Here is a 26,073-nt window from a genome sequence, read left to right as displayed (position 1 = left end):
GTCTCCTTGTGGTTTGAAACCTGGAGCTCCTCGTCAACAGATACTCCGTCTATTCAAAGTCGACTTTCGTGCAGTGACGTCACGACAGTGAAACAGTGACCAGCAGTGACGTCACAACAGTGACAGGGAATTTCCTCGTATTTGCTACAACGCACCCTAAGCTGATAGCACATCGGTCACCCAGCTTCGCTGCAGTATGGTCTGCGTGCGCGCATGCTATCTGTAATCCTATATCATTCACATGTTTATGCTTATATGCAGCGCTCACACTTTCCCCACAGATAGTAAAAGCCACACACCCTAACGACATCCGAGAAGCCGCCTCACTAACAACTGGCACAGTTGCCGCCAGCACAGGAGATAACCGTGTTGGAAATCCCGTCCCAAGTGCTCTGTAGCACAGGTTTTCCCTTGGTCAGCGCTCCGAATGCACCCTGTAACCACGCTGTCCAACAGTGTACCCAAATCTATTTGCTGGGCTACCCTTCCAGAGCCAAACGGACGTTGACGGACCAAACGTTATATGACACCATTGGTCATCATGTCACCGGCAAGGCTCCGGAAACCGCTGGCCCCTCCTACGTAGAACCGGCCTCCAGCCCGCTACCACTGTGCAGATCCGCCTTGCGAACCAGCATCCTCGTTACGTAGTCGTTTCCGCTGGTCTTGCACACCTCCCGCCGCACTGCCTTCCTCCATTCCATCTACTTTACTGTCTTCCATTTCACTTCGGGCCCTCCGCCCCAGATCCAGACTTGGGCTCCGGCCAGTCCCACTGCTGCCAACTGGACCGTTGCCAGGCCCTTGTCTGTGTTCCAACAACTGTTGCTGCTGACGCAGTGACGGCTCTGCCATAGTCGTATGATTGCCCTCTTCGCCCACAGCTGCGTCGTCGTCGTCATCGTAATCAACCAGCCCAGGCCACTGTCGTGACGATTCGTGCTGTGCACTACCTAACAAGCCTTGCTGCTGCCCGTCAGCCTGGAGACCGCCCGACCTATCCGTGCTTGACCTAGCTGCGTGCGATGACGCCAAGGGGGCTGTTGCCGCCAGCGCTGGCTCTGTCTGTGTCCCGCCACCCCCAGATGCCACACCAGCCATCCCGCCCCTTGCACCTGTAACCCCGCATCCGTCTGTGCCGCCAGCTCCGCTGTACCCTTCCCCGTCACGGCCATTTCCGCGTGGCCCGTTCCTCGTCCCCAGGTCCGTCGCATGCATGCTGCTGCTCCCCTTGACGCTGTCGCGTATGGTCTGCTGCTCTGGATGGTGCTGCTGCTTGTGCGCATGAGACCGGTGCATTTCTTCCTGTTCGTCGTCCGCGTCCTCACTAAAATAATCCTCCTCGTCTTTGTCTGCATGCCGTTATCAGGGGGGAAAATGCTTTGTCACTAAGGCTCTATGCACTACATAGTGCTAGCGATTACTGGTGGCCCAAAGCAAGCCTTTGTCCACCTCCCTTTTGTTGTCACAAGATCGATCACCAGGCATCAAGGTCCTTGCTGCCTTCAAAAACATGCTCAGCCGCGCCGCCACGACTCACCGGGCTCCCTGTCGTCCCGCCTCCTCCTTCGCCCATGTGCGTGCTGCGCCGCCACCCGTGTTTGGTGCGACATTCCTGTCGACGAGAAGACGTAAGTCCGTCCCCGAAGGTTGGCAGCTGCCGATCCGGCATGAGGCCCTGCTGAGCCTGATGCGTCCGTCATCTCTTCATCGCCGCGCCCATTAGTGCCATTTCCGGTGCTGCCAGCCCTTTCCGGAGCCTGGTCATACTTCAACCGGAGCTGCTTAAATGTCTCCACGTAAGTCAACTCATCGAAGCGATGGCCGTACGTCTCAACCTGCCACAGTTGTAAGTACACGGGGTCAGAGGCTAATGGCGCCAGGTCATACATCTATCTAGTATTCATGTAGGCCGCCGTCAGTGCTAGTCAGGTGGGATGATAAGTACTATCTAGAACAAGTTCGGAGTGCACTGCCACTCACCAGATGATCAAGAATTGGTTTAATGTTCTCTTTGCGAATATAATCAATTAGGTCCAGAACCGCGGAGTTGAGCAAGTTGTAACGCTCGCCGTTTTCGAAGAAGACCACCATGATTGGCCCGAAGCAATTGTACCGTAACAAATACCTGTTTCAGTTAAGCATATCACACGTTAACACAAAAAGAGCATAGAACTCGTTATCAACGGCAGTCCAAAACCTTTGCTGCTCCGGAGGTCTACAACCCATAGACAGTCATACAGACTTCGTGCTTTGCACGGAACGGATCCATGACCTCAGACCGCCGGAGGTAAAATGGCTAACCACACCAACAGTATGCGCCGGCTACATCCTCTCAGGACAGCGGCTTGGTACAACATAAGCCCAAGGATCCCATGGATTGTATCATAAGTTGCAGTCATTGCTTACCTGGTAAAAAAGTCCTCCTTCAAGGCGACACAGACCCGCATGAAGCGCACCGTGGCGCAAACCAGCCATCGCTCTCGTCTGTGCAGTAGCCGTAGCACTTTCTCAACCAAATGATTCCGCAGTGTGTAATAGCGTATTCGGTATGAGTGGTTCTGGACGCAAAAGCTGAGCAGCTCCAGGATGAGGCCCAGCGTCGTGGCCGGCACCGCGCGAGTTCCTGTCGAGTTAATGCTCGAGTCGCTGCGATCAGGACATTATGCATTAGCAGGCCTACGTCAGATGCCAATAGGAGGCTTTATGCGTCCCCCAAGTTGGCAGCGGCAGCCCGAAGTGAGCGCATTCATGACCCTTACCACCCCGCCCAGCGCCACCCTTCTGTAAACGACGGTTCACCTGAGAATGACACCGATCAACTTGTCAAGGTATTTATCATAAAACACCTCGAGGAACTCGTTTTTTTCCACAGGCTGTTCCATATTGTCGGGGTCCATGAGAAGTTTAATGGCCTCGCATACCTGAGGGAGGTTATCGTGACGACGGGAAACAGTTCCGACTCTTCACATTGAGTTTGGCCCTGATGCCATTTTAAGCAAACGCCGCCACCGTACGCTCGAGGGAAACAGCACCAAAAATCGTGTACACAGGATCGGAAGAAAAGAATGGAATTCACACTCACGGCGTCACACTCCAATATCGGTTTGATATGCGCATAGTGGTGGGCCCCGTAGCAGGCGCTTCTGTCCCTAGCGAAATAGCATCCCTGTCTCAAGGGCAAATATCTTAGCATACCTGCTCTGCTAGCCCTGTGTCCCGCCCATCCGACAGCTCGTGTACCAGCAATCCGAACAGTGTGTGCTCTGGCTGCAATGAGATAGTAAAACACAGAAGGTAGCGTCAGGCTTGCGCGTAGTCTTTCGACAAGACACTGTGAAGTGGGACCCGATAATCCCCGCCGGTTTAGCTTCCCCAGCTTCATCTTATCCACGTAAAAGACAGGCCAATCCTAGGCTTTAACCCAACAGTTCGCCTTCCCAGCCTGACAATGCTCGCAACAGCCATCACCTGCTTGTAGAGGAACTCCCGTAGCGCCAGGACATCATGTTGCATCGAGGACATAAGAATGTCCGTCGCTTTCAGCTTAACGTCCTCCGCGCTGTGGAGCATTATCCGCGTCACGACCTGGTCGAACAACAGCAGCAACACCGCCATGCCGGATAAGGTTGTGCTCCAGCTGTCACACCCAAAAAGTCCAGCTCGGCAACTCACAACCCCAACGCACAATGCCTACCAATCAGCACGCCACGCCTTACGGAAGCTCCCAGCTGTGGCGTCCTCAGCTTCATCTAGCCTTTCCAGTGTTGCCCTGTTAGAAAGCAACCGGTTCCGCCCTTTCACGTGGGAGACTCGACGCTCACTGGCTGGCTACAGTCCGCAACGGCTTCACAACTAAACACAGAGACCGAATGTACGCTGTTCCTAGATTCCCACCATCCCACAGAAACCTACCTCAAACAAACCCAATTGGATCAACCTGTTGAAAAGAGAGCCCCGCTGCTGCTGTTGCAGATGACGCGCCAAGCTACAGAACTCCTGGTTGTCGGAAGCAATTTCGACAGTTATTGTGAAGATCGGTTCATTAAGGCATAGACGGAGAGGGCGGTACACCGGTAAACACGCAGACCATGTCATTTAAGTACAAGACCCTTAAGAGGTGATGCCCCTAAACCCTACATCTCACGTCGTCACACCATGGCATGAAACCCTGACATGCAGTAATTTTAAAACTCTTTCACCGTGGTAATTTTTTAGTGACCAAGTGGTTACTCTGGAGATTTTCCTTGGTAACCACCTTACAAATATTTTTAAGCAGCGAGTATGCTGAACAGGAGCCAACTATAACCATGCATGCGAAGATCCAACTTCACAACGCTCATCCACGGCTTTGAACAGCCAAGACGACGCTTATGTATTGATTTGTTTGTTTACACGGATGTATGTACAGAACATTTTGGCCGGAAGTATGTACAGATAGAACCCGTCTTATGTACGGCAACGCGTCCCGAGCCGAGCTCAGTGAAGCATCACTGCTCCCATCCAAGCGTCAAAAAATATATTAGGTGGTCTCCTGGAAATGAATTATTTTCTCAGTAACCACTTGGTCACTAGCAACCACTTTCAAAATCACTGCTGACATGGCAACCCTCTAAAATAAATAATTCAACCTTTCCGTAAGCCGGAGCAAATCATCGTACCTGCAGAAAAGCCACCAAATCATGCCATTGGGCATCGCTGGGGTCCGTTTGCTGCAGCCGCTGGAACAACTGGGGCAGGAAGCTAGCGTCCGCCATGAGCGCGCCCACAACTTCCATGTTATTAAACAAGGCCAGCGAGGACAGCGTGGCGTATGTCGCGTCGTCAAGGGACCTGGCCACATCGCATGCAGACAGCAAGTCGGGCCAGCATATTTTCCGTGCAGTGCTTGGGTACTCAGGACAGGATGTCGTACAGGACAAGAACACCACATACCGCACAAACATGGGTCTGATGGCAAGCGGCTGTGCATTTTGGAATTTGCCCGCCAAGCTGCACTCATCCAAAATCTATGATTGCCCCATGGAACGACGGAATCATTCAAGAACCCAAGGCTACAAACCGACCCGACTGCAACTCGGCCGATGCTGATAGCGAAGATTACAGGACGACGCGAAGCTGCCGAAGCATGCATGAACCACTACCTTGACAGATAAAAACTGCCACCTTCGCCATAAGGACAAATCACAAAGCCAGGGCTATCCTAAATACTGGGCCTCTCCAGGTCCATCTAAGTGGCCTGAAACTTACCGTGGGAGGATAACGTCCTTTAGATATTGTATCCGGTAAGTTTGGTGAATTTTAGCAAGGATCTGCGGATTCGTGATGGGCACTACCTCCTACACAGCAAAGTGTTGAAAGCAGCATGGTTAGGTTACTCGCCACGCAATTGGGCGCACACACGCGGGGAGTCCGTTAACCTAACCAAAGATGAGTCATGGTAACAGCAATCATGATGCGGGCTTCTAAGGTACACCAGCCATATAAAGGTATATATTCCTCTAAACGTGACATCCACGGCTGGGTGGACCAACGGAGCTAGATTGGCTAGCAGCATATTGTTTCCCGAAGTTATTCGCACAACCTGGGTAGCTTATGCGCCGCTTATACTCGTCAGCAAGGAATCCATTCCCAAGATCCCGTCGATTACCATCGAGCCCGACGCATATGAACGAAAACTCTGTCCGCAAATGCACCGGGCCGGCAGTCGCCGTCTCTATTCCCCGCACCTTGAACTGCACATGGCTCTGCAGAAAATCCCGGTGTTTCTGGGGCTGCTTCACGTCCGGGTCATACTCCAGAGCTCCCAGCACGTCCATTACGTGCTCCTCCCGAAGCATCTCCTCCAGCACGCTGCTATCATTCAACATTATGGCGCTCCGCACGATAGTATACATGTGGGAAAGCCCTTCGCTATCTTCAAGGTCCTCGCATTGCTGCATGAGCAATTCGGGAACCACCGTGGATGCAAGAGGGCAACATAACTGACTAGATCGCCCGCACGCTCATTTAACACGACGATTACATCTATCAACATTAAAAAACACCTTCTTTCCCGCGCGCCCAACTGTAGCGACCGCACGAAGGTTCATCATCACTGGCCTGGGCTGTTTTACCCTCCAAGAGTGAAGCCCTGCTCACCTTGAACTGGTCCAGTAACGCTGGGAGGTAGTTCTGTTTCATCAATTGTGCTGCTACCCGATCCCTCTGGAACGGTGGAACATGTGAAAGAGCCTGCATGCCATGCGGGTTTGGGCCGACGCGTTCTTAATCCGTCCTGTTTACTTCTGCAGACCATACTCCTGAGGCTGGAGAACCACACCTTTGCAACGTCCTCCAAATTGCGTCTTTCTGGCGCCGGGAGCTCCAGCTCGTTTTCCAAGAAATCCCCTGCGAGGTGACGGGGATCGATTTCCAAATCCGCCAGCTCGCGCTCCTGCAAGCCCCATACACCTACCATTCCCGATATGTGCCCCACTTGTAGTCGGCTGGTCGTACTCGTCGACAGTTGACTTACGGCCCCGCTCGTGATCTGCGAAATGCTCGATCTTTGGTCCCAGGAATCGCTTGAAGCGAATAGTACCATTGCCTACCTTGATGTCTTCTATGCTCCTCTTGCTGAACCTGCTTGATTTGTTGCCTGGCGTGCATACGGGAAAAGCCCTTCATAATATGGCCACCGTCGCACCGCGACCACGTCCAGGCAACCCGCTTACCAGATGTGATCGCATCCAACTTGCTCCTGAAAACTAATTGCAACGTCTGTCGATATCTCTGCGTCGTGCCACGTGATAATTGTCGACTCTGCATTCAACGGCGCCGGTCAGTTTCTGCAAGTTAACGTTAAATTGCTGGCTTGGACACCCTCACCACCAGAGCGGCTGTAAATGTCCTCGCGTGATATTTGATGCACGAGCAGCGTCTTCCCGTTCTCCTCCTCGGAAATTACCACAAGCCCCATCGCGTGCGCTTGCTGCAGAAGTTGCGGCACCATGACCATAACACAGCCGTAAGGTAGTGGATAATCTCCGGCAACCCATGATACATACGCGATGTCGGAGGCGACCCATGGAAAGCGCGGTCAAGAACCCTTTCCGCCGCCGAGCGCACCTCCATGTATTCCACGCTAATATGCCCGGTACCCTTATCCTCCCACTGCCCTTCCACATTCAGCTTGTAGACCTTGACGCGGTGCATCGAGAAGTTTGTATGCATTTGTCCGCAACTTTAGCGTGTACTGTAACTCCCCTTTCAGGTGCCCACAATAAATTGCCAATATGGGAACATGGTTTGTCGGAGCTAGTTTACAGGACGGGAATCAGCGAAGACTACAATTGTTATAGTCAGGACGGCAACTGCTTTTGGACGCGAAGTGCGATATTGGAAAATTAGCATAAGGGATTACCTGTCTAGTGAAAAGTCAGGACAGTTGAAAAGATGGTACTCCCTATGCATTTGGAGACAACGAGACAGGAAGAGGTCCCCGTACATGAGCAGGCACAGCATTCCGAGACTCGCAGTTATCCTGCGGTTGGCTCTGTATTACACCTGCCTTTACTGTTCTTTAACCTTAAGCATTAGCAAATAACATACTAATGGGCGACTGCAATGCCTCTTCAAGGGATTTTTCGTGTGTCGCGGGCACAAGAGTTGTTAGTCAAGTGCGCGGCGACGAGGACTGGATCCGGTCGCCATGCATCCTAGGTGTAGGTGAGGCACGTTATGGCTCAGTCTCGGGCTTAAGGATTAGGCGGCTGCTCTATTGAACTTGCCAACCGACTCAATTGGCGCGGCTTTCCCCTCTGACCAGATGAAGCCGGCCGTGGCCCCGTACTGGGCCCAATGGTTTACGCAAGTGCGTTTTGCCCTTTGAGTTCTGATATCTCCGGCAGGTGTGAGGTGTGTATGTGAGCCATGGTGCACTTGTCGGTTGCTGTGCGGATTGTACCTCCATGTCGGCTACATCAGTAATGCAGAGGGTGTCAAAATTTCATGCATTGTATGTGTTTGTTCAATGGGGGACGAATTCAACGCCGCTTTGCAGGGGATATGCGGACTCAAAGACGCTTACGCATGAAGCTCGCGAAAAGCTCTTCCGAGCCATCGATGCCAACACAAGTGTTGGGTGGGTGGCCCACATCATGTCAGCACAGCACATCAGCCACAATATGCTTGGCAGGTGGGTGCATTATCCCAAGGGGGTCCCTGTTGGCTGCTGGGTAACTGGCGAATCCTGGAACGGGACAGGGGCGACTGAGTTGCCGTCCCGTCGAACAGGGCGCCCAAGCCAGTGGCCACCCGGCGGCAGCCAAATGAGGTTTCCCCCTGCCGTTTACACGCGCGCGCACAGGGATAAGGTCAGCCTCAACTCCCTGGCGTTCGATGCAACCTGCCATGTGATCCGCACGGCCCTCGAAAGCGGCGCGAGCGTGAAGCAGGTGCGCCATGAAAGCTGGCGCGTACTGGGTGGAGTTGCTGAGGGACATTGCCTAGCGTAAGCCAGCGTTGCTCACGCACTCGGGATACAGCTTCCTATCCTGATTCTGTCTGCCGGCAATCCGCTAAAAACGGCGCATGCAATTACATGGATTCCCTTGCATCTTGTCTTTAAACTGCTCCGATAGCTGGCCTGAATGGATCACTGACTCAGCGGCACTCGTTTGGGCCTTGCCGTACATCCCGGCTCAGGTCGATTTCGGCTTGCATTAGTACACACTGCTTGGCATTAAAAGTGGATTCGGCTCTTTGTGCCTTGGTTCGCCAGGTCTACGTGGACACAGTTGGAGATGCGGACCGCCACAGCGAGCGACTGAGCCGCGCCTTTCCGGGCATAAGCTTCACCGTCTGCCCCAAGGCAGACTCGCTGTAAGATTGCGGCACGGCGTCCGCCCTTGCGTACGGAACGCTGCTTTTCGGAGGACAAAGGCGACGCGTGGCTGTTGTTGGGCTGCACTGTTTACAGGCGTACTCTCCGAGTCTTTTGCTCGACCTTCCCTGCAAGCTTTGCAGCGTTTTCCCGCGCATCTTGCTAAGCTTTGTCCGCCCCAAACCCTGTCATTTTTTCTGAGTGCAGCTATCCAATTGTTAGCGCTGCGAGTATTATTGCGAAAGTAATCCGGGACAAGTCCTTAATTGACTGTCGACAGGTATGCCCCTTCCCAACACATGGCGTCTCACTGCGCATCACGGATCCAGAGGAAACAGATCTTCCTTAATTTTAGCGCCTTTTGTAGGTACTGGGCCTCAGCATGTAGCTATGGTTAAACACTTAGAAATTCGTGGAATGGCGCGGCCCTGGGATTGGCATATCAGTACATGGATGGGCCAGTTTCCTGCTCGGCTGACCGCTTGTATCCCACACATTTCTGCGGGTAAACCTGCCTTGAGACGATTCTTTCACAAATTGCTTCCGATGTTTACCTGTCGCACTTTTCCCGTCTGCGAATCGCACCATTCCAGGCCTTGGGTTTGCAAGGCGAGGTTGGCACGGGGTATCCAGGCGACGCAACGACGGTGGCGTGGCTCAAGGAGCACATTCACCCAGTGCTTGGCTTCCCGCCGCTGGTGCGACACAGCTGGGAAACATGTGCAAGGTAAGTTTTGCGTTCCAGTTTAGTTACGCGCCGAGGGTAAATCATATTCGAATCGCTTTTGACCTGTTCTAGTCCCGCATTGCAGGATGCTAGAGCCTCCTGAGGCCATTTCCGTAAACTTTGAGGCAGACGATGCGGCGGATGGGCTTGGAACGTCTGGTTCCTCCCAGCAGCGCCTCAACTTTGTGCGGCCTGGCGGCGCTGGCGTGGTGGAGACCAGCGGGTTGGGCCGCCACACTTTCTTCAGGTCTAGAAAACTGCAACGCGTAGCCGAGGCTTTTTAGGTCGACAATAGCAGCAGTGACTCGCGGCATCAATAGCAGCTTGCCATTAAGGAGGAAAGGCGCGCTAGGCAACGGTTTGTGCAGCTTTGGGAGAAACTTACTAGCTGGAGTGCTGTACCTGGATCGGTAACACCGGAGCTTGGGCAAGCATCGGCCGTGCAGGGAGCGCTAGGCCTGGCTCTCAACGCACAGTGGTATCCCTGGGCTGCACAGTCAAACCATGGGGCGCTGCGATTGGAGGCAAGCTTGCGCCGGGTGCTGCAGGAGGAAGCGCGGTCCAAGGAGGAGTTGGTGTTGATTCAGAGTGAAGTTGAGTGTGCTGTAGCATTTCATGTCCGCCAGGTCGCTCTGCTGGAGGGGCCAACTCAGAATGTGGCTGCGGCGAGCAGTCACGGAAGGTTGCTGCTCTTGCACCATGGCAGCAGTGCATGCGCGAGGGGTTCACCTTGCTGCAAACGACCCAGGATGTGCCTCGTTGATGTAAGCAGCTATTATCCGTGTGTGGGATGCAAGGCTTGGGGAATGGAGTGTGCAATGGAATACATGGATATTTGTTTGGTGGGGCAATGATGGCTTGGCATCCTCTGGTTAAGTTCGGGGAAAGGTGGCAATGCACGTGTTGTTCGGTGGACATATGCTGCATGGTTGGATGCTGCCACCACTTAAATTGCTGACAGCTGCTTGAACAGCCTTGCTCTTATCCACGGCACATTGTAATGTTCCTCTGCAAGGTGCACCTGGTGCACACTGCATGGTGTGCCACCTGAGTACTGTCACCGCTCCTCTTACGAGCTAGAAAGGTTACCAACCCGTGGGTCAGGGGGCCGCATGCAACGTCAGTGCCTTATTCCAACACAGATTCCATCATGTAAGGCTCTGTCCCCCAGCTAGCTTCCTACCAGGTGTAATAGCGTTCAGGGTAATGAGGACTCTGGTACAGGCCTACCCATCTTTGCTCTCGAGCAGGGAAGCTGGCATTCAAGGTGGATCGTCCGGAACGTACAGCAGCCATACATATAGGTTGCGGCGCCATTTATCCGCTAGATTTGTTTGAATGCTGGTGGTGAGTTGCTGAACCCAACGAATACATTCTAAAGTCGGATGGGGTGAATGGATTAGGGTGCCCCTCTCGCAGAGGAGAGCAGGGAACTGCCTCGGGAAAGGGGGCCGCTGGTGAAGCTATACCACCCTGTAACATACATGCATATAGACATACACATAGACATACTGGTAACCCGCACCCTGAACTGATGCCATGAGCTGTGATGTGCGTCATTTCGTTTACAATGTCAAACTTGACTAGCGTCAAGAGTTGAGTGTAAACGGTCGACCTTGGCCATGGCATACCGGGCATAATGACATGTCTCAACATGGACGTCTGCCAAGCAGCCCGCGTCCTGAAAAGTTTGTTACAGGCCTTTTCGATCAGCAACAAAGGGCACAAACAAAAATTTTGGCTTGGAATGGACAACCTCAACTTTTTGGATTCCCCCTTCCGACCACACTCGAACCCAAACGCCACGCGAAACATGGTACCTCAAAAGTCGACCCTCTCCAATCGCCCTGAAAAATTGACATAACGAGCTTCTTAACATTAGAATCCCAATTCAATGACTTTTCGGCACGGGCTCAACGTTCTGCCGCCACCGATGTGTTCACTTGGTGTCAGTTTCCCAACGTTGGAACCTGTGTCATACCAATCTTGTCGCCGCAGTGCAGTGAAACCAACACTGCATCTTTCGTTCATTTTAGTGTCTCATTGCTGCAAGCCTGCCACCCTTATTCACCCTCCCTCGTCCCCGATCAGGTGCGGCCCATTTCCCGCCATTGCCCAATCGTCCTCTACCGGCACTGCTGCTGCCGCTGCTTCCCCCCCAGATATTTGAGCCAAATATGGCATGCATAGACGGCGGCAACTGGGACGTCTGGGTTCCTGAGGCCCCGTCACCACCGTTGCATGCACTACGCATGCATGGCACTTGCACCTGCTCACCCCCTAAAGTCCCACCAATGCCGCCCCTTACACCTGCTCTACCGCTTCCCCTCCCTCCACCGCTGCTGCTGTTAGGGCTGAACATAGCGTGCAGGTGCGGCTGCAGCTGCGGCAGCTCGCCTCCTAACGCCCCGTTGCTGCTGCCGCTACCGCTGCCACTTCTTCCACCACTTCTTCTGCCACTGCTGCTACCGTCCCACCTCTTCCACCTCCACCATTTCCACAGCAGCCACTTATGTCACCACTGCTTCTGCCGCGGTGACTTGCACCACTCACACCAAGACCCAACATGGCAAGGATATGCGGCAGCGACCACATCATTCCATTGCCACCACGGCCCAGCACGGTGTGAGTGGGCAACGGAAGCCGTGTCATCTCACTTCTCAAAGTCCCACCACCGCCACTGCCGCCGCTGCCATTTTGGCCACCACCGCTTTGGTCGCCACTGTTTCCGCCGCCACCGCTTCTGACACCTCCGCTGATAGTGGGGCCCATTAGACCATGAATGGGTAGCAGCAACCGTGTCGTCTCGCCACCAAACACCCCATCATCCTCGCCGCTGCCATGGCTCAATACAGAGTGCGTGGGAGGCTGCAGCTGCACCGGCGCGTCCCCCAACACTGTATCAGGGCTGCTACTCCCACTGCCACCATTGGTGCTGGGGCCCAAACGCTTTCTGGCACGTGTAACTGCAGGGCAAAGGCAAACACATACTAGGACACGCACAAGGCCCATACGGTGCTAAACACGCAATTGTGAGCATGTCGGTGAGACGGAGGAATGAGTGGGCGCATGCCGCTGCAGGTTCGGTGTCTGGCGTTCCGTATGGCTTGCCCCATCTGTAAAAGTACAACGTGTGAAATGTCCACACAATAACACCTGCACACGATATTGTACCACCAGTACTGTACAGCGGTGCCAGCTGGAAGGAAGGACAGCGCTGCAGCAGTGGAGTATGCATGCTGCTCCCACTGAAGAGGCTCATGAGCCGCAGGCGCATCCCATGCCGGCATAACGCGACACCGACAGCCGGGATGAGGTTCTGCAATCGCAAGCCCCGTAAGTCATAGAGAAATCCAGGTGCCAGCCGTCCAGACGCAACATACCCTCCTCGATTCCGCAGCCAGGACCTGAAAGGCAGAGGGTTGGACAGCGGCAGCACGGCACGGCACGGCAAAAGGGTGGATGCAGCGGAGTGTGTGGCGTAGTAAGCACGTGGTGATTGGGGGGGAAAAGGCAACGTGACAGCGAGGGTGAGACGTGGGGCAAGAATGTTGGGCAGTGCCACGGGTGTGATGCATCGGGGACAATCACAACAATAGAAACACACCTTGGCTCCCGACCCACACCCACCTTGTCAGCATCGAAGTTCGAGCAGTGCGTCACACCAATCTGCTGTGATGCATGACCGTCCATAAGCACCTACTGTATCGATGTGTTGGGCAAGAAGTAACGACACCGTCCTAGCTGTGTGTAGCCAGAAACCTAGCCCTTATGGGACAGCAGGTTTCGCTTGAAGCAGGCATCGGCCCTGTGGCTTCGGGGCTGCAGGTGTCCCAAAGCAGCCAGTCAGTCGACGCCAGCACTGCTGCCCCTAGAACTGCAGCACCCATGGACACCGCTGTCACCATGGTTCCTGGGGCTGCTGCGGCGGCTGACGGTACTGGGGTGGCTTGCGACCGTACCATTGCCCTCAGTGGCGGAAGGGCTGCCTGGCACCACCTCTTAACACTCCAGCCCAGGCTCCGGCCCCTCCGCCACTGCTGCTGCTTCTACAACCCCTAGTCCTGCGGCACTGGTCACAGGGCCTGGGGCAGCTGCGGCCGCGACACTCGCTGCACATAAAAGTGTACCCACAACAAGAGCACCCATTCAGAGCTCCACAGGGCCAGTTGCTAAGTGCGCCCTCCGGGTAGTCATCCACGACACCCTGGCAGTCCATGTACAGGAGTGCTTGCTGAAGGTGTTTACAAAGCGTGGTTGCCGAAACGGAAACTGGACGGTGAATGCCATTTTGTTCCCAAGAGATAACAGGTCCGGCCCCCTTCACGGCGTACCGGGGGCGCGCCTCAGGTCTGCTTCCCGCCAGGCTGTGAAGTACGCCAGCGCTGCTGCTCAAAACGCAAGTCCGGCTCTCCACGTCTGCTGCAAAGTTACGCACGTACGCTTCCCGCACAGCGTGTGTTAACTTGGACTCTAGACCGGGCTCTGGCTGTGTTTCCTCTTAAGCTGCGCTGAAACCGTCAGTATCTTCCGATGGTTCCGCGTCGTCAGCGTCTTCACGGTGAATCGAATCAAAATCTTGGACCTCATAGGCCGCGTCATTATCAATGTTAACCGGCTCCTGTTACGCATCGGCAGTTATCCAGCTACGTTTGCCGGAAGGCTCGGGGGCTGGGCATTCCGAAGCTGCTTTGTTCCAACCCGTCGCCTTTTTTATCCTATTTGCTTTGGCAATGCTCTTCTTAATGGGGGCGAGTGAAGTTGGTAAGGCAAAAGCTATTTTCGTACCCCAAACCAACAGAGCCAATTTCGCTTACTACTTGCCTATCTATGCAATGGGAGGTTTCGTTTGATGCTTTGCTTGCTGTAGGGCTGGGAGTATATGCTGTACAAAAAGGTGCGGTGCTGGGCCGTCGGGAAGGTCGCCGGGATTGCGGGAAATCCACGGCGTTAGGCGGCGCGAGTCACTCCTGGACATTCCCTAACTCGTCGGCCGTGTCGGGTGAGAGCGCTTCAGCCACGGCGAAATGCTCCCCAGTGAAAATCGTTCGGGGGGATTCTTAGGCTCCCGAAGAGCAGACAGCCTCGGTACAAATGGCCCTCCCCAACGGCAGAGGTCCCCATGGCTTGGGGATGGCCTCTATCATCTGATACGGATGTATTGCACTTCCATCTTCAACAATGGTTATACACCAAGAGCAGCCCCGTTACAGCTGTAGAAAGAAATCGTAATACGAATTTTAGCACACATCTGCTAGTTGGCAAAAGCACTATTGTAACCCACCCCCAAATTTGATCATTCCTAGCTCCGAAGCATATGGCGCCGCACATCACTGCTGTTCCTAGAAAGCACTCAGTATCATGCCCGCTGGATGCCGACAGCGCTCAAGATACGCTCACATCCGCGAGCACAGCCCACAGCTGTGGACCTATCGTGAGGCCGTTATAATTGCGTGTTTGAGGACTCCCGTTAACCCCCAGGCACAAGGTGTTCGGGGGATGCAGTGACACAAAAACAGCCTTAACCTGCACGCTTTCTCCTCCCCTAAATTTCCCATCCACGTTTCGCACAGCATCGGTGCACGTGCTTCCCCCGTACCTCTCCCTTATCCTCCCCTTGTCCCAAAGCCCGAGTTAGCAAAAATTCCCTCGGAACAACCCATCAGTTTCAGACATAGATGGTAACCTTGCTCAAGCAAGGATATACCTAGGTACGTAGCTGAAGGCTCACGACTGCAACCCGCCGCTTGTTTCGGTTCTGATTGGTCAAGGGGGTGCAGCGCTGTCTTCACCTGCCTCCTCATGCTCGAGGCGCAAGCTGAAAGGTTCTGCTGCTCACTGCTGAGCGCACTGAACCCGTTGTCCCCGCGGCATGTCATCGTCATCGTCTGAATCATAGCTCTCGCCAGTGCCCTTCGCGATGTTCACGCGCGACTTGAGCTCCGACTCAATATCCTGAATGTTGGAGATCTTGTGCACGTCCTCGACGTCGTCCACGTCCATGGTACCAGTGCCGTTGGCTGCAGCCGAAGGCATAGGTAGAGCTGCCCTGATCGCTTGTGCCTGTGCCTCACTGAGCATTTCTGGAAACTCCACATTAAAGCGCACGTAGAGGTTGCCCTTCTGGTAGGGCCGTCCGTGGAACGGCATCCCCTCGTCCTGAAGGCACTTGAACGACCCCGGCTTGATTACTTCGCCTGTCATGTTAAGAGGTGCCGATACAACAGATAATTTGTGGAAGCGCTGAAGCGAAGAAGTGCATAGTCACGGTGTAAAACTGTTCGGTCTAGGAACATGGTTGCAAATACTGATGCCTTGCACCGAGGTTGCTTAGTGCAGCATCGCAACATGCCAGCCTGCGTTTCAAATGTTCACTGACATCGCCAATAGGAACACATGGACTGCAAACCAGGTGGCGCCAGAAATTAGATTTCTGGGATGCCCGTTCCGTTGATAGCCCTGAATCCTACCCTGAGGTATTGCGACACGTAGCACCCGCCCGTCCAAGTGCTTGAAGGTGAAGGTGCAGCCTGTCAGCGCCTCCGTAAGCGAAATGGTCCTCTCCATCACGAGGTCCACGCCGGCGCGCTGAAAGACGTCGTGCTCCTTCTGGACGACCACGAGGATAATGTCGCCAGGAGCGAGGCCCGGCTCCGAGCAGCCTGCCTCTCCACGCAACACGACCTTAGACCCGTGCTTCATGCCCGCGTCAATGTGCACATCGAAGGTCTTCTTATCGGCTACAAGACACTTGCCCTTGCAGCTGGCGCATTGGTCGCCTGCATTTCGCATAGATTTATGCACAACGCATCAGGATATGCATGGCTGGAAATATACGTAGCCCACTTGAAAGGGCACTCAAATTCAGGCGTTGAAATTGTGCATGAAGTTCTATTTCGGCAATCCGGCTGCCGCACCAATTCCGAATACCATAAACATCTCCACTTACTTACCGAGAGGAGTGCTGTATCCGCTTCCAGCGCAGTTACCACACTTGGACTGAATTTGCTGCATCATGCCTGGGCCAAGGGGGCGCAAGTGCACCTGCACGCCCGTGCCTTGGCACACCTGCGTATAGAAAGTTGGTCATACGCATTAACAAGTGCTTCACCTACATCACGCACGACAAACAAAGTTCCATCTCCGTAACCATGTGAAACCGCATGGGAAGTCCATGCTCACGTGATATCCCTTCGGTATGTCCCGCTGTAAATACCAAACACATTTCCACGAGGGACAACCATACTAGATTGCACGAAACGCACCTGGCATTCATAGCGCTTGCCGGTCTTGGACCCAGACCCGTGGCACGCATCGCAGGGGAGCTGGCGAGACATGGACAGCTTCCTGTGGTGCCCGGTGCAGCAGGGTTACAAACACGGTTACAAACACTGTCCACCTTTGAACACCCACCGATGTCTACTACTCTACACTCACTTGATAGCACCTTTGTACAGGTCCTCCAACGGAACCTGCAACTTGTGCACCACGTCCTCGCTTTTGCGCTCCCGCTGCCGGCCGCGGCCGCCGCCCATCCCAAACATCTGCTCGAAAAGGTCAGACATACCGCCACCGCCTCCACCGCCGCCCATACCCTCCTTGATGGCATCCTCACCATACTGCAACAAGATGAACAGTTTGCGAGTCACTTGGTCTGAGCAACTAGGAATGTGTGAACCATACTTCACGCACCTGATCATAAATCTCCTTCTTCTTGGGATCTTTCAGCACATCATATGCTTCGTTGATCTCCTTAAACTTCTCTGGGTCGCCACCTGCACGCCGCCCGTTCGTGCATGCTTGGTTACCAAACTCGTAGTTGAGATATCTCGTCTCCGTTCTATTGCACTCGCGTCAAACTCCATTAGCAAAACGCGCTCACCCTTGTCGGGGTGCATTTTGAGCGCTAGCTTCCTGTGCGCCTTCTTGATCTCATCCAACGATGCATCCTTACTGACGCCAAGCAGCTCATAGTAGCGGTTGTTGTTTACCTTCTTGGAACCAGAACCTCCACGCGAAGGCATCTCTCCACCCATACCAAAGCCACCGCCCATGCCCCCGAAGGGGAAGCCGCCGAACATCTTGTTTACAGCTGCTAAATGCGACTATTAAACAATATGGAATAATCAGAAATGCTTCGGTAGGAGCGACTTTAGCGATATGATATTGCCAGTTACAAGAAGCTCAAGTCCTCGAAAGCCGTACGCCACTAGACCCTTCCAGTTGTTCCGAACACAAATGTTCGCTCAAACAGAAAGACGTTTTGCTCAGGCAAATGGAAAATCCTCCCTCGACCATTCCAAACCGCAGTTACAACTTTTCACATAAAAACAAAAAGGCTGACAATGAGGGAGGCAGTGTAACTGGCACGTGCAACCCGCAAGACGCTTAGCGTCGCCAGCAAGGAAACCAGTCTGATGTATGGAAGATGCCAAAGGCAGTCTATGGCTGCAGGTCCTTCAGGAGCTCATCGTCTGCATTCACAGGGTTCCTGGGGTCCAACCTGCAGAGCAAGGGTGAACCGTTTGGGGCATAGAGTTGACGTGAGCAAAAAGATATAGCCGCATATGCTGCACCGGCTCGCCTACATCATACCCGGTCAAACCCCACCCTGACCCCACCCTGACTTCACGCCGTAAAGTACTGTTCAAAAACCGTTCAATGAGCAAGAGGAAAGAGGCACCCGAGGGCCGGCACTAAAAAATTGCCACTACTCGTACCTGTACGGGCCAGTAATGCTTCTTCCTATACCTTAGGTTAACATGCGGCCACTCACTTCGCAAGTTCCAACGGCGTCTTCCCCGTGTTATTCTGCACGCCCTTGTTGGCGCCTGCCTTCAAAAGAAGACGCGCTAGAGGGGCCCGTCCATACCCACAAGCGTAGTGAAGAGGCGTGTTATTCATCGAGTCGCGCGCCTCCACGTTGGCACCCTCGTCTGCACCAGCAAAATATTTTAGCCAATCAAATCACTTACATCAGTTACAAAACAACATGGGTACCGCAATGATTTGAAGGGGAAAGGGACCGTCCGCACTCACCTAAAAGCATCTTTGCAATGACAGCATGATCGTAAGCGACCGCGTAATGCAAGGCCGTCCTTCCCTGCATAACAGACAATTCCAGCACACCAGGCAATACAGTGATCACCATACCTGACAATGCAGCGAGCGCTTGCCCAAAGGATGCTGAACCATGGGTCATAGCAACTCCCGTGCACTTCCAGAGTGATGTAGCGCGGGCGCGCAGACACAGATCCTGGTAACAACCACAAGTTGATTGTAGCTTACCTGCGTGTCCGGCTCGTTGATGTCCTTCCCAATAGCGATGAAGTCCTCCACCGCCTCTTCATCACCCCACCTATGGCAACAAGCGAAGAAGCTCTAAGAAGGCACGCACTTGAGACTGACGACCTAATACGTTGAAGTCCTCCGAAACCCTAGTCAGTGCAGTATGACGGCTCTTAACTACGTAGGGGCTCTACAGTGTGAAACCGATTTTGCCCCAACGTTGCACATAAACGGTAGTGCGGCTTTCGCAAGGCCATGCAAGAGCATTCTGCACACCTGGCCGCATCACGGATGTTATTGATCTCAGGCGCAGGTGCCGGCGGCGGTACGGCTGCAGGAGCCACAGGGGATGCCGCGTCAGCTGACTGACCAACGTCGCCAATCTTTGAACCCAGCTTTGATAAGAACGCTGGATCGTTGTAATACTTCATGAGGGCCTGGAAACATTGAACAGCAGAGGATAGCGTCATGAGAAACGCAACCGAGGCCAACAGGCAATGAAGTGCCAAAGGAGTCATACCTGCATGCCATTCTTCTGGATGTCCGCGAATACCTCGGCGAATTCTGCATCCGACAGAAGGAGGTTTGTGATAAGGCGCTACCCATGACTCATGAAGGGAGGTTCTACCACCGAAGCCAGTCGGGACATGACGTGCATGGATTACGCAGTGTCCAGGGCGCCTAGAGCACGGGATAAGCACAGGTTAGGCCCCTTTGGCATTCCACCTTGGAGTCAAATATGTCACCAACAAGTCGTCTATCCTTCAATTTTCTAACCCTTCCAGAAACCCAGTCCCTTAAGGCTTGAGAGGACACTGCCACCTCCGCTATCGGTCATGCACCTAAACCCAAGTGCCTCCCACTCGTACCCACCCGGGTCGTTTTTCAGCACTTGCATCCGCTGCTGGAGCTGCTGATTTTGTGCAGCAGCTTGCATTTCAGCCATCTGCTTCTGAACCTCCGGTCGCTTCATCATTTCCTGCATCTGCTGCATTTGCTTCTGAAAGTTCGGGTCCTGCATCGCTTTCGCCATCATTTCCTGAAGCTGTGGATTTGCCAAAGGATTTGGGCCTACGTGACGAACGACATTCCTACGATTAGGGACCGCGGTACTAAAAGCCGATGGACGGCGACCCAGACCAGCAGAACAGGTGCGTGCAAACATGTTAAAATAAAATTTTGCAAAGATAATTTGTTGCTCTAGCTAGAATGTTCAATGGAAGAGTTGGTGCATTAGGACATCATATCAGCGCAAGAAGACCTCTTGATCAAGTACGGCGACGTTGCTCCGTACCCTCGTTGCCCTAACAGATTGCTCATAGTCAAAATCATGCAAGAGCATGGCTTGGTATTCGGGTATTAAGATGATTACATAAACTGGTGCACTAGCTTGGGAATCGGAAAGACGCCGCAGTATGAATTCAATTGTAACAGGAAAGGCCGCCTAGTCGCTGAATATAGAGTACAGTGTCAGTTAAATGAGAGTACGAGCACTCTATGGCCTACTGATCGAGTCTTTCAGCGGTTTGCACGAGAGGGAATTGGTGTTTAACTTATAGAGTCGTGTACACGGCTGTGTCGGGAGCTTGTTGGCCTACATGGGAAAATGCAAGTCAACGTGAACGGTGTAGAGCTGCGGCAGGTCACAGTGAGGATGAACGCAACCTACCTTGACCCTTCGGATATACGTTTTGCATCCAATGTGTCAGTCTTGACAGCCTGGGCTGCCGCGAGACCGTTCGACGTTACTACGTTCTAGCGTAGCTTGAAGGGCTACCTTACAGCGCATTCATCCCCTAAAGGGGAACCGAAGGGGTTCCCCCTTTAGGGGACGAAAACGAAGGGGTGTTACCCTTCTTCCCCTAAAGGGGACGGAGACTTTGGTTCCCCAAAGGGGAAGAAAACGAAGGGGTGTTACCCTTCTTCCCCTAAAGGGGACGGAGACTTTGGTTCCCCAAAGGGGAAGAAAACGAAGGGGTGTTACCCTTCTTCCCCTAAAGGGGACGGAGACTTTGGTTCCCCAATGGGGAAGAAAACGAAGGGGAAACGCTGGTCCCCCTTCGGTTTCCCTTTACGGGATGAAGAGGTAAGCACCGAGCTTAATGACACGCTACAACACACACCTTGTTTAGCCGCTTGTAGCTAAAGCATACCAGTGTTTCTGAGGAGTAAACTGCTTTAGCTCAAACGTAAGCGTCGCCAAGGTAGTAAGCACATGCTATGCACCAGTTGTCTAATTTTTGACAATAGAATTTGACAAAGTAAAAAGTAGCCCTATGACCGTGTAAACTCTGGTATTTTGCACCAGAGTAAGCATAGCAGAGTCTAGTTTTTACGCGTCAGGTCCTATGCACCAAAAAACTACGTAAAGGTTCTTAATTAAATAATATTTATTAAATAAAGTTGATTAAAAACAACTTTATCGTTTAACGCAGCCGTATTGCGTACTTAGACTACCACAGCTGTACTGGCAGCGGCTCCATTGGCTCGAATGTGACGTGTGGCAACTTTAGAGAGTGAGGAACTTGCCGTAGCAGTTCGTACGTGTGCGCAAATGTCTGCCGCAGTCCGTACGTAAACCCAAAAGCCAACCTCACCATGCGGAAACGGCCCTCATATGGCATGCCATGGACAGCCGTGAACTTAGTAGTGTAGCCGCCGGTTGATACCATGGTACATGCCTTGGGAGAGATGTAGTGCGTTGGGCCATTGTTGAGGCAGGCCCCGAGCTACCTACCCTGTCCACCTACCCCCTCCCAACCACCCACGGGCCAACTATTCAGCGAAGGGCGCCTGTACCTACATTGCCTTAACCACATTCAGGATTAGCGCCTAACATGTACAAGAAGTGTACACTTTGCTGTTTGTTAACATCAGTGAACTTAGGGTCACGACTGCAATCGGTTGTACAGCTTTTGGACGATAGCGATTATCACAGTCCGACGATTTCGTTCGTTTGGTTACAGAAGAGCTCTGGTTATGCATGGCTGGTTGAAATGTGAGTATATTGGGTGAGTGCAGCAGTACCACAGGAGACACTTGCCGATTAGCGGTTTCTCGTTGGTTGGAGGAATTGAGAAATAAGTTACAAAAGATATAGATCTGTCTTTAGTTTTGCTGGTTAATCTTGCTCTACAGCAAAGTCTAGGGACGATATATTGTGGCGTTTAGGCGTGATTGGCCGCACAAAAATGAAGAAAGCTGTACGTTCGGACCCCTGTCTCTCTCGAATGGGTTTGGCGCGGACATTGAGGTGGGTGAGAGAATTACCGCCTTGGCAGGTATTGGGCTCCAAAGGCGTAACTTATTGCTGGCTCATGCAGGCCAACGCGCTGCTTCCCTCTAGTAGTACGCGCTGAGCAAACCACCCAGACGACATCACAAGAGGTAATGCGCTTTTGGAAGGCCAGTTTTCTCGGGTCACCATATCATACCGCTTGGGGGCGCAGGTTAAGGTCGAGAGCGGGGTGTCAAGTTCTGGTGCTTCAACGCCCCCGGTGGCAACACCACCGGTGGTGTTGCCATCGGAACGGGGAAACTTAGGCCTTGCGGTTGGGGCGGTTGCTGCGGCCGTGCTGTTGTTTTCTTTGCCACGCTTCGGAGCTCCTGCGCCCTCGTTGGCTACGCTGGAGCAGAGGTCCACACCGCTTGACGTAGCCCTCACCAATGGCCGGCCGACATTAGTGGAGTTCTACGCCAATTGGTAAATGGGTGAGGGCTGGCCATGGATGGTCAACGCGTGAGGTTCCGTTTGCAATGAGTATATTGCGGGCGGCACTTGCAGCGAACCACTTCAGGGGTTTAAGGATGTGCCATTTAAGTATCCGCCGTCAGGGAGTTAAGAAAGGGTATTGGCTTGGGTCAACCTTGGGCTGGCGGTGCTTTCGAAGACCGTCCCTTCCTACTTCTGCTCTCGGGCAGGTGCGAGGTATGCCGTGAGCTGGTACCGGACGAGTTCGAGCTCGAGAAGCGGTATCAGGGCAAGGTGGGGCATGCGAAGCCGACTTAACCTGCACCTTTTCCTGATCGCTGCTCCTCCTGATCGCTGAATGCTAGGTCCGATGTTCTGCATTTCCACTTACACGAAGGTGCTGGACGGTGCTCTTACGAGCAGCCCCGGCATGCCAGGCCTGCAAATGGCCGGAGGGTCGCAAACCCACACAAGCCATCGACTGCAGGGTTACATCTCATTGCGCTGTGCGTGTAACCCCACCCGCTCCGATTGCTCCGCAGGTGAACTTTGTGATGCTGAATATCGAGAACTCTAAGTGGGCGCCTGAAGCTGCTGAGTTTGGCGTCCGGGGCATCCCGCATTTCGTGTTTTTCGATAAGACGGGCGAGCCGCTGGCTGCTGCAGTCGGTCGAGTGCCTCGGCAAGTCCTCGAGGGTAAGATACTCGACTTAGGAGCTTTGGGAAAGTTGAACGCCCAGGCTCACAGTGCGGTATGTACGCTGCTTTCAGTAGCTCACAGGCAAAGCTCACAGCAATGCTCGAAACTGCAGGAAACCTCGAGGCGCTGGCGTCGGATGCTCCGCTGCCCTTCGCGGGTGCGCAAGGCAGGACCTCCAGCCCTGTGGCGCCTGCTGGTGCAATGGCTGGGCCCCGGCAGACGATGCCCCGCGACCACGCCTGAGAAGCAGCGGGGACCTCGTGGGACAAGAGCCAGTGCCCTGTGAAATACCTTGTGCTCAAGCTTACACTTTGTATCAGATTTGGCGTTGAAGACTAATGTTGGTGAGCCGGCCTTTTTATCACGTACGAGCGGTATTTGAATGGTGCACTGTGAAAGCGGGAATTTAGGTTTTTTTAATGCTGGGATTTTAGGTTTCTCAGTGAAAAAGCACACATTATTGGTATGCATGTTGCGATACTTGGATGAGGGAGTTACCGCGTGCGCTTCTGATTACGCGGCTGATTATCGCACAGGGATTTAATGGATAATAGACGAGGTGGGCCACCAAGAGGTGTTAAGCAGTTTGGTTCACAGGCCATCGTGCGCGAATAGTTAAGCAGCCCCTCGCACAAATGTGAGCGGTCGTACTCTGCCGAATAGACCCTCCGTACTTCGTCCCCAAAGCCAGGAGCGAATTTTGCTTCGCGGATGCGCACGTGCGTTTCGAAAAATGCGCCTGTACAAGTGTATGTAAATTTTCTTGGCGAAAAGTCGTGGTGTGTCAGCGCGCTTGTGCGGCAGCATGCTGGCCACAGTTGCACGCGGCAAGCAGGACCGTAGGAATGTATGGCTGTCTTGACGTAACTGAAAGCATATAACTTGGTATGAACACGCGCGCATGGAATGGCCGCGGAAGATGAAGCGCCTGGCGAAGCGGCACTTTTCGAAAAGACGTGGCGCCTGCTTACATACGCAAACAGCATCTTTTTTCGTCTGAAGTCAAAATACAAACTGTCGCAAATTAAAGATAGCATACACAAAATTAAACATAAGAACTGGAAAATCGGTCACAGCTGTGTAACTGAAATGGACGCCGCAGAAAACTTGGAGCAGGTTTTTTCAGTGCATATGGCCGCTCCTGCGTTAGCCGTGTTGCAGCAGCTCCGGAAGGACCTCAGCAAGCAGCAGGCTCAGAAGCTGCTGGACAACCACCGTAACTTTCTTCAGTTGGGCACGTGCAGTTTTGGTCGGCGGGGTCAAACATCTTACGCATTGCGCACGGAAGCCGAGGTGCAGCGTCTCTGCAACATCGCGAACATATCCGGTACGCAGTGGCGCGCTTGCCGAGCACAAATTGAAGTTGGTCGCATTACACCAGTCCACAAAGCATGCATGTGCGCCAGCAGATGAAAATGTGGCGCACTTCTGGTCAAGGGGTGTCGGTCTGCGTTTACGAGGTAAGGCAAGAAACAGGGAGTGGCATAGCTTGGGTCATGGCCGTGGTACTGGCGCACGACCTGTCGTCTAAACTAGCCCGCATTAGTCCGCCTCTTTTCAGTACGTAAGTCATGTCTGTCAGCGTTTACGTGGTGAGGCCAGACTAAGGGGCGGCATACTTGTGGTTATGGCAGTGGTATATGGAAGGACCGCTCATCAAGCACCTGCCCGCATTAGTCCGCCCTCTATTCAGAAACCCATATTGTAAGATGGTGCCATTTCCTAAGATGGTGACCGTGGATAGTGGGATGACGAGGACCATTTCAAGCGCCCACCGTGTCCATGTACAGCTACAATGGTTGTGTAACTGTTTGCTGCATAATACCCCATCCTACAGGTCCGCAGGGTGCCGCGGAAGTCCGTGTGGCGCATACATTGCCGCATTCCGCTTGTCACAGCGCCCCACCCGTTACCGCAGCTGCCGACGCCCATGCTCACCATGCGAAGACGTACCGACTCCTCCGGCGCCCTTCCGATTCACCCAGCCCCCTTGAAGCGTCCGGTTCGTACGGTGCCGCGACTTGTATAAATGCAGGCCTGTGTCGCCTTCCATTCCATACATTCACCTCTTTCCATTTTTAAGCTTATATACCAAACTCGCTTTCGCGGTCGGCAGCCAGCCAGCCTCTCGCTTCGCTGACCCCACTTCTACTTTGGTAACCACGATCAACATGCCTCCCAAACTGGCTCGCCCATCCCAACTCCCGCAACAGTCCCTTCCGCCCACCGACTTGGGCGCTTACGGCGCGCCTTCGCCGAGCGGGCCGTTGGGCTCTTCGGCCGGCGCGTCAGCCAAGCCGCCCGTCCACATCGCCGACCTGTGGGCGCAACTAGCAGCGGCGTCGCCAACAGGCGGAGGCCGCGCTCGCTCCACGCCATCCGGGGTGCCGAGACGGCCGCTGTCTTTCAAGTATGCGCCTCATCTTCTGTTGCTAGTTGCCGCCTTGCCGCGCCGCACCCTGCCACACAGCACGCTTGCCACTCCTGCTGCGCGCCCACGCGCCACTCCGCCTGTCCCGTGCATCCAACATCCTGACACGCCCTGCTGCTGGCCCTCGTTCCGTCAGGCAGCAGCTGCTCTTGGCAAGCATGGGTTGTCACGGCGAGGACGTCCTGCGCGCTAACCACACCATTGCAGAGTTCAACGTGCTCCTGGCCGAAGCCCGAAAGTACAGGGACGAGTTCCTGGAGCAGCACCACGCCAAGCCCGCCAGCAGTGAGTCGTGCTGCCTTGCCGCTCATTCCTCGCTTGCACCCGCTGCCGTGCCCCGTGCCCGCTCTCCATCTGTCCGGCCATGTGG

At 53.8% G+C, this 26,073-nt stretch overlaps 7 protein-coding genes across 7 annotated transcripts in view; 4 read left to right on the top strand and 3 right to left on the bottom strand.

The window, feature by feature from the left end:
- Positions 1 to 133: 133 nt before the first annotated feature.
- On the bottom strand, positions 134 to 7,215 carry VOLCADRAFT_104409 (uncharacterized protein; the record flags this gene model as incomplete). The annotated part of the gene is made up of 15 exons (XM_002949597.1): positions 134 to 1,352; positions 1,541 to 1,838; positions 1,984 to 2,128; positions 2,410 to 2,649; positions 2,803 to 2,924; positions 3,199 to 3,270; positions 3,472 to 3,588; positions 4,662 to 4,833; positions 5,251 to 5,339; positions 5,730 to 5,936; positions 6,142 to 6,207; positions 6,323 to 6,390; positions 6,518 to 6,640; positions 6,871 to 6,973; positions 7,111 to 7,215. The coding sequence occupies 15 exons, from the start codon at positions 7,213 to 7,215 to the stop codon at positions 604 to 606; spliced, it is 2,676 nt and encodes an 891-aa protein (XP_002949643.1). The 3' UTR covers positions 134 to 603.
- A 364-nt stretch (positions 7,216 to 7,579) lies between these two features.
- VOLCADRAFT_104408 (uncharacterized protein) lies at positions 7,580 to 9,877 on the top strand (the record flags this gene model as incomplete). The annotated part of the gene is made up of 8 exons (XM_002949704.1): positions 7,580 to 7,710; positions 7,811 to 7,892; positions 8,045 to 8,179; positions 8,351 to 8,438; positions 8,765 to 8,865; positions 9,074 to 9,146; positions 9,460 to 9,593; positions 9,679 to 9,877. Exons 1-8 carry the CDS (start codon positions 7,596 to 7,598, stop codon positions 9,875 to 9,877), a joined length of 927 nt encoding a protein of 308 aa, XP_002949750.1. The 5' UTR covers positions 7,580 to 7,595.
- Positions 9,878 to 11,232: 1,355 nt separating this feature from the next.
- VOLCADRAFT_90091 (uncharacterized protein) lies at positions 11,233 to 14,352 on the top strand (the record flags this gene model as incomplete). Its single annotated transcript, XM_002949703.1, has 7 exons — positions 11,233 to 11,409; positions 11,592 to 11,684; positions 11,756 to 11,964; positions 12,097 to 12,218; positions 12,774 to 12,929; positions 13,676 to 13,904; positions 14,118 to 14,352. 7 exons carry the CDS (start codon positions 11,233 to 11,235, stop codon positions 14,350 to 14,352), a joined length of 1,221 nt encoding a protein of 406 aa, XP_002949749.1.
- A 431-nt stretch (positions 14,353 to 14,783) lies between these two features.
- Positions 14,784 to 17,617, bottom strand: dnj1 (molecular chaperone; the record flags this gene model as incomplete). The annotated part of the gene is made up of 7 exons (XM_002949596.1): positions 14,784 to 15,790; positions 16,064 to 16,372; positions 16,547 to 16,661; positions 16,859 to 16,940; positions 17,031 to 17,212; positions 17,286 to 17,368; positions 17,476 to 17,617. 7 exons carry the CDS (start codon positions 17,615 to 17,617, stop codon positions 15,429 to 15,431), a joined length of 1,275 nt encoding a protein of 424 aa, XP_002949642.1. The 3' UTR covers positions 14,784 to 15,428.
- Positions 17,618 to 17,753: 136 nt separating this feature from the next.
- On the bottom strand, positions 17,754 to 21,562 carry VOLCADRAFT_120788 (uncharacterized protein). Its single transcript, XM_002949595.1, has 8 exons — positions 21,479 to 21,562; positions 19,755 to 19,926; positions 19,402 to 19,445; positions 19,158 to 19,318; positions 18,882 to 18,951; positions 18,633 to 18,696; positions 18,370 to 18,529; positions 17,754 to 18,096 (listed from the first exon to the last, which is right to left on the bottom strand). Exons 1-8 carry the CDS (start codon positions 21,551 to 21,553, stop codon positions 18,036 to 18,038), a joined length of 807 nt encoding a protein of 268 aa, XP_002949641.1. The 5' UTR covers positions 21,554 to 21,562; the 3' UTR covers positions 17,754 to 18,035.
- A 449-nt stretch (positions 21,563 to 22,011) lies between these two features.
- Positions 22,012 to 23,515, top strand: trx10 (thioredoxin-like protein; the record flags this gene model as incomplete). Its single annotated transcript, XM_002949702.1, has 6 exons — positions 22,012 to 22,134; positions 22,205 to 22,268; positions 22,331 to 22,584; positions 22,803 to 22,866; positions 23,115 to 23,268; positions 23,385 to 23,515. Exons 1-6 carry the CDS (start codon positions 22,073 to 22,075, stop codon positions 23,513 to 23,515), a joined length of 729 nt encoding a protein of 242 aa, XP_002949748.1. The 5' UTR covers positions 22,012 to 22,072.
- A 1,967-nt stretch (positions 23,516 to 25,482) lies between these two features.
- Positions 25,483 to 26,073, top strand: part of VOLCADRAFT_104405 (uncharacterized protein) — a gene marked incomplete at its 3' end in the record, with an annotated part of 2,605 nt that continues 2,014 nt past the window's right edge. The window contains exons 1-2 of the mRNA XM_002949701.1: positions 25,483 to 25,682; positions 25,840 to 25,988. Of these exons, the coding sequence (XP_002949747.1) occupies positions 25,862 to 25,988 (127 nt within the window). The 5' untranslated portion in view covers positions 25,483 to 25,682; positions 25,840 to 25,861. The remainder of the gene's footprint in view (positions 25,683 to 25,839; positions 25,989 to 26,073) is intronic.

Source organism: Volvox carteri, assembly GCF_000143455.1.
Source record: "Volvox carteri f. nagariensis unplaced genomic scaffold VOLCAscaffold_15, whole genome shotgun sequence".
Lineage (NCBI taxonomy): Eukaryota > Viridiplantae > Chlorophyta > Chlorophyceae > Chlamydomonadales > Volvocaceae > Volvox > Volvox carteri.
This window is presented reverse-complemented; position numbering and strand designations above follow the sequence as displayed.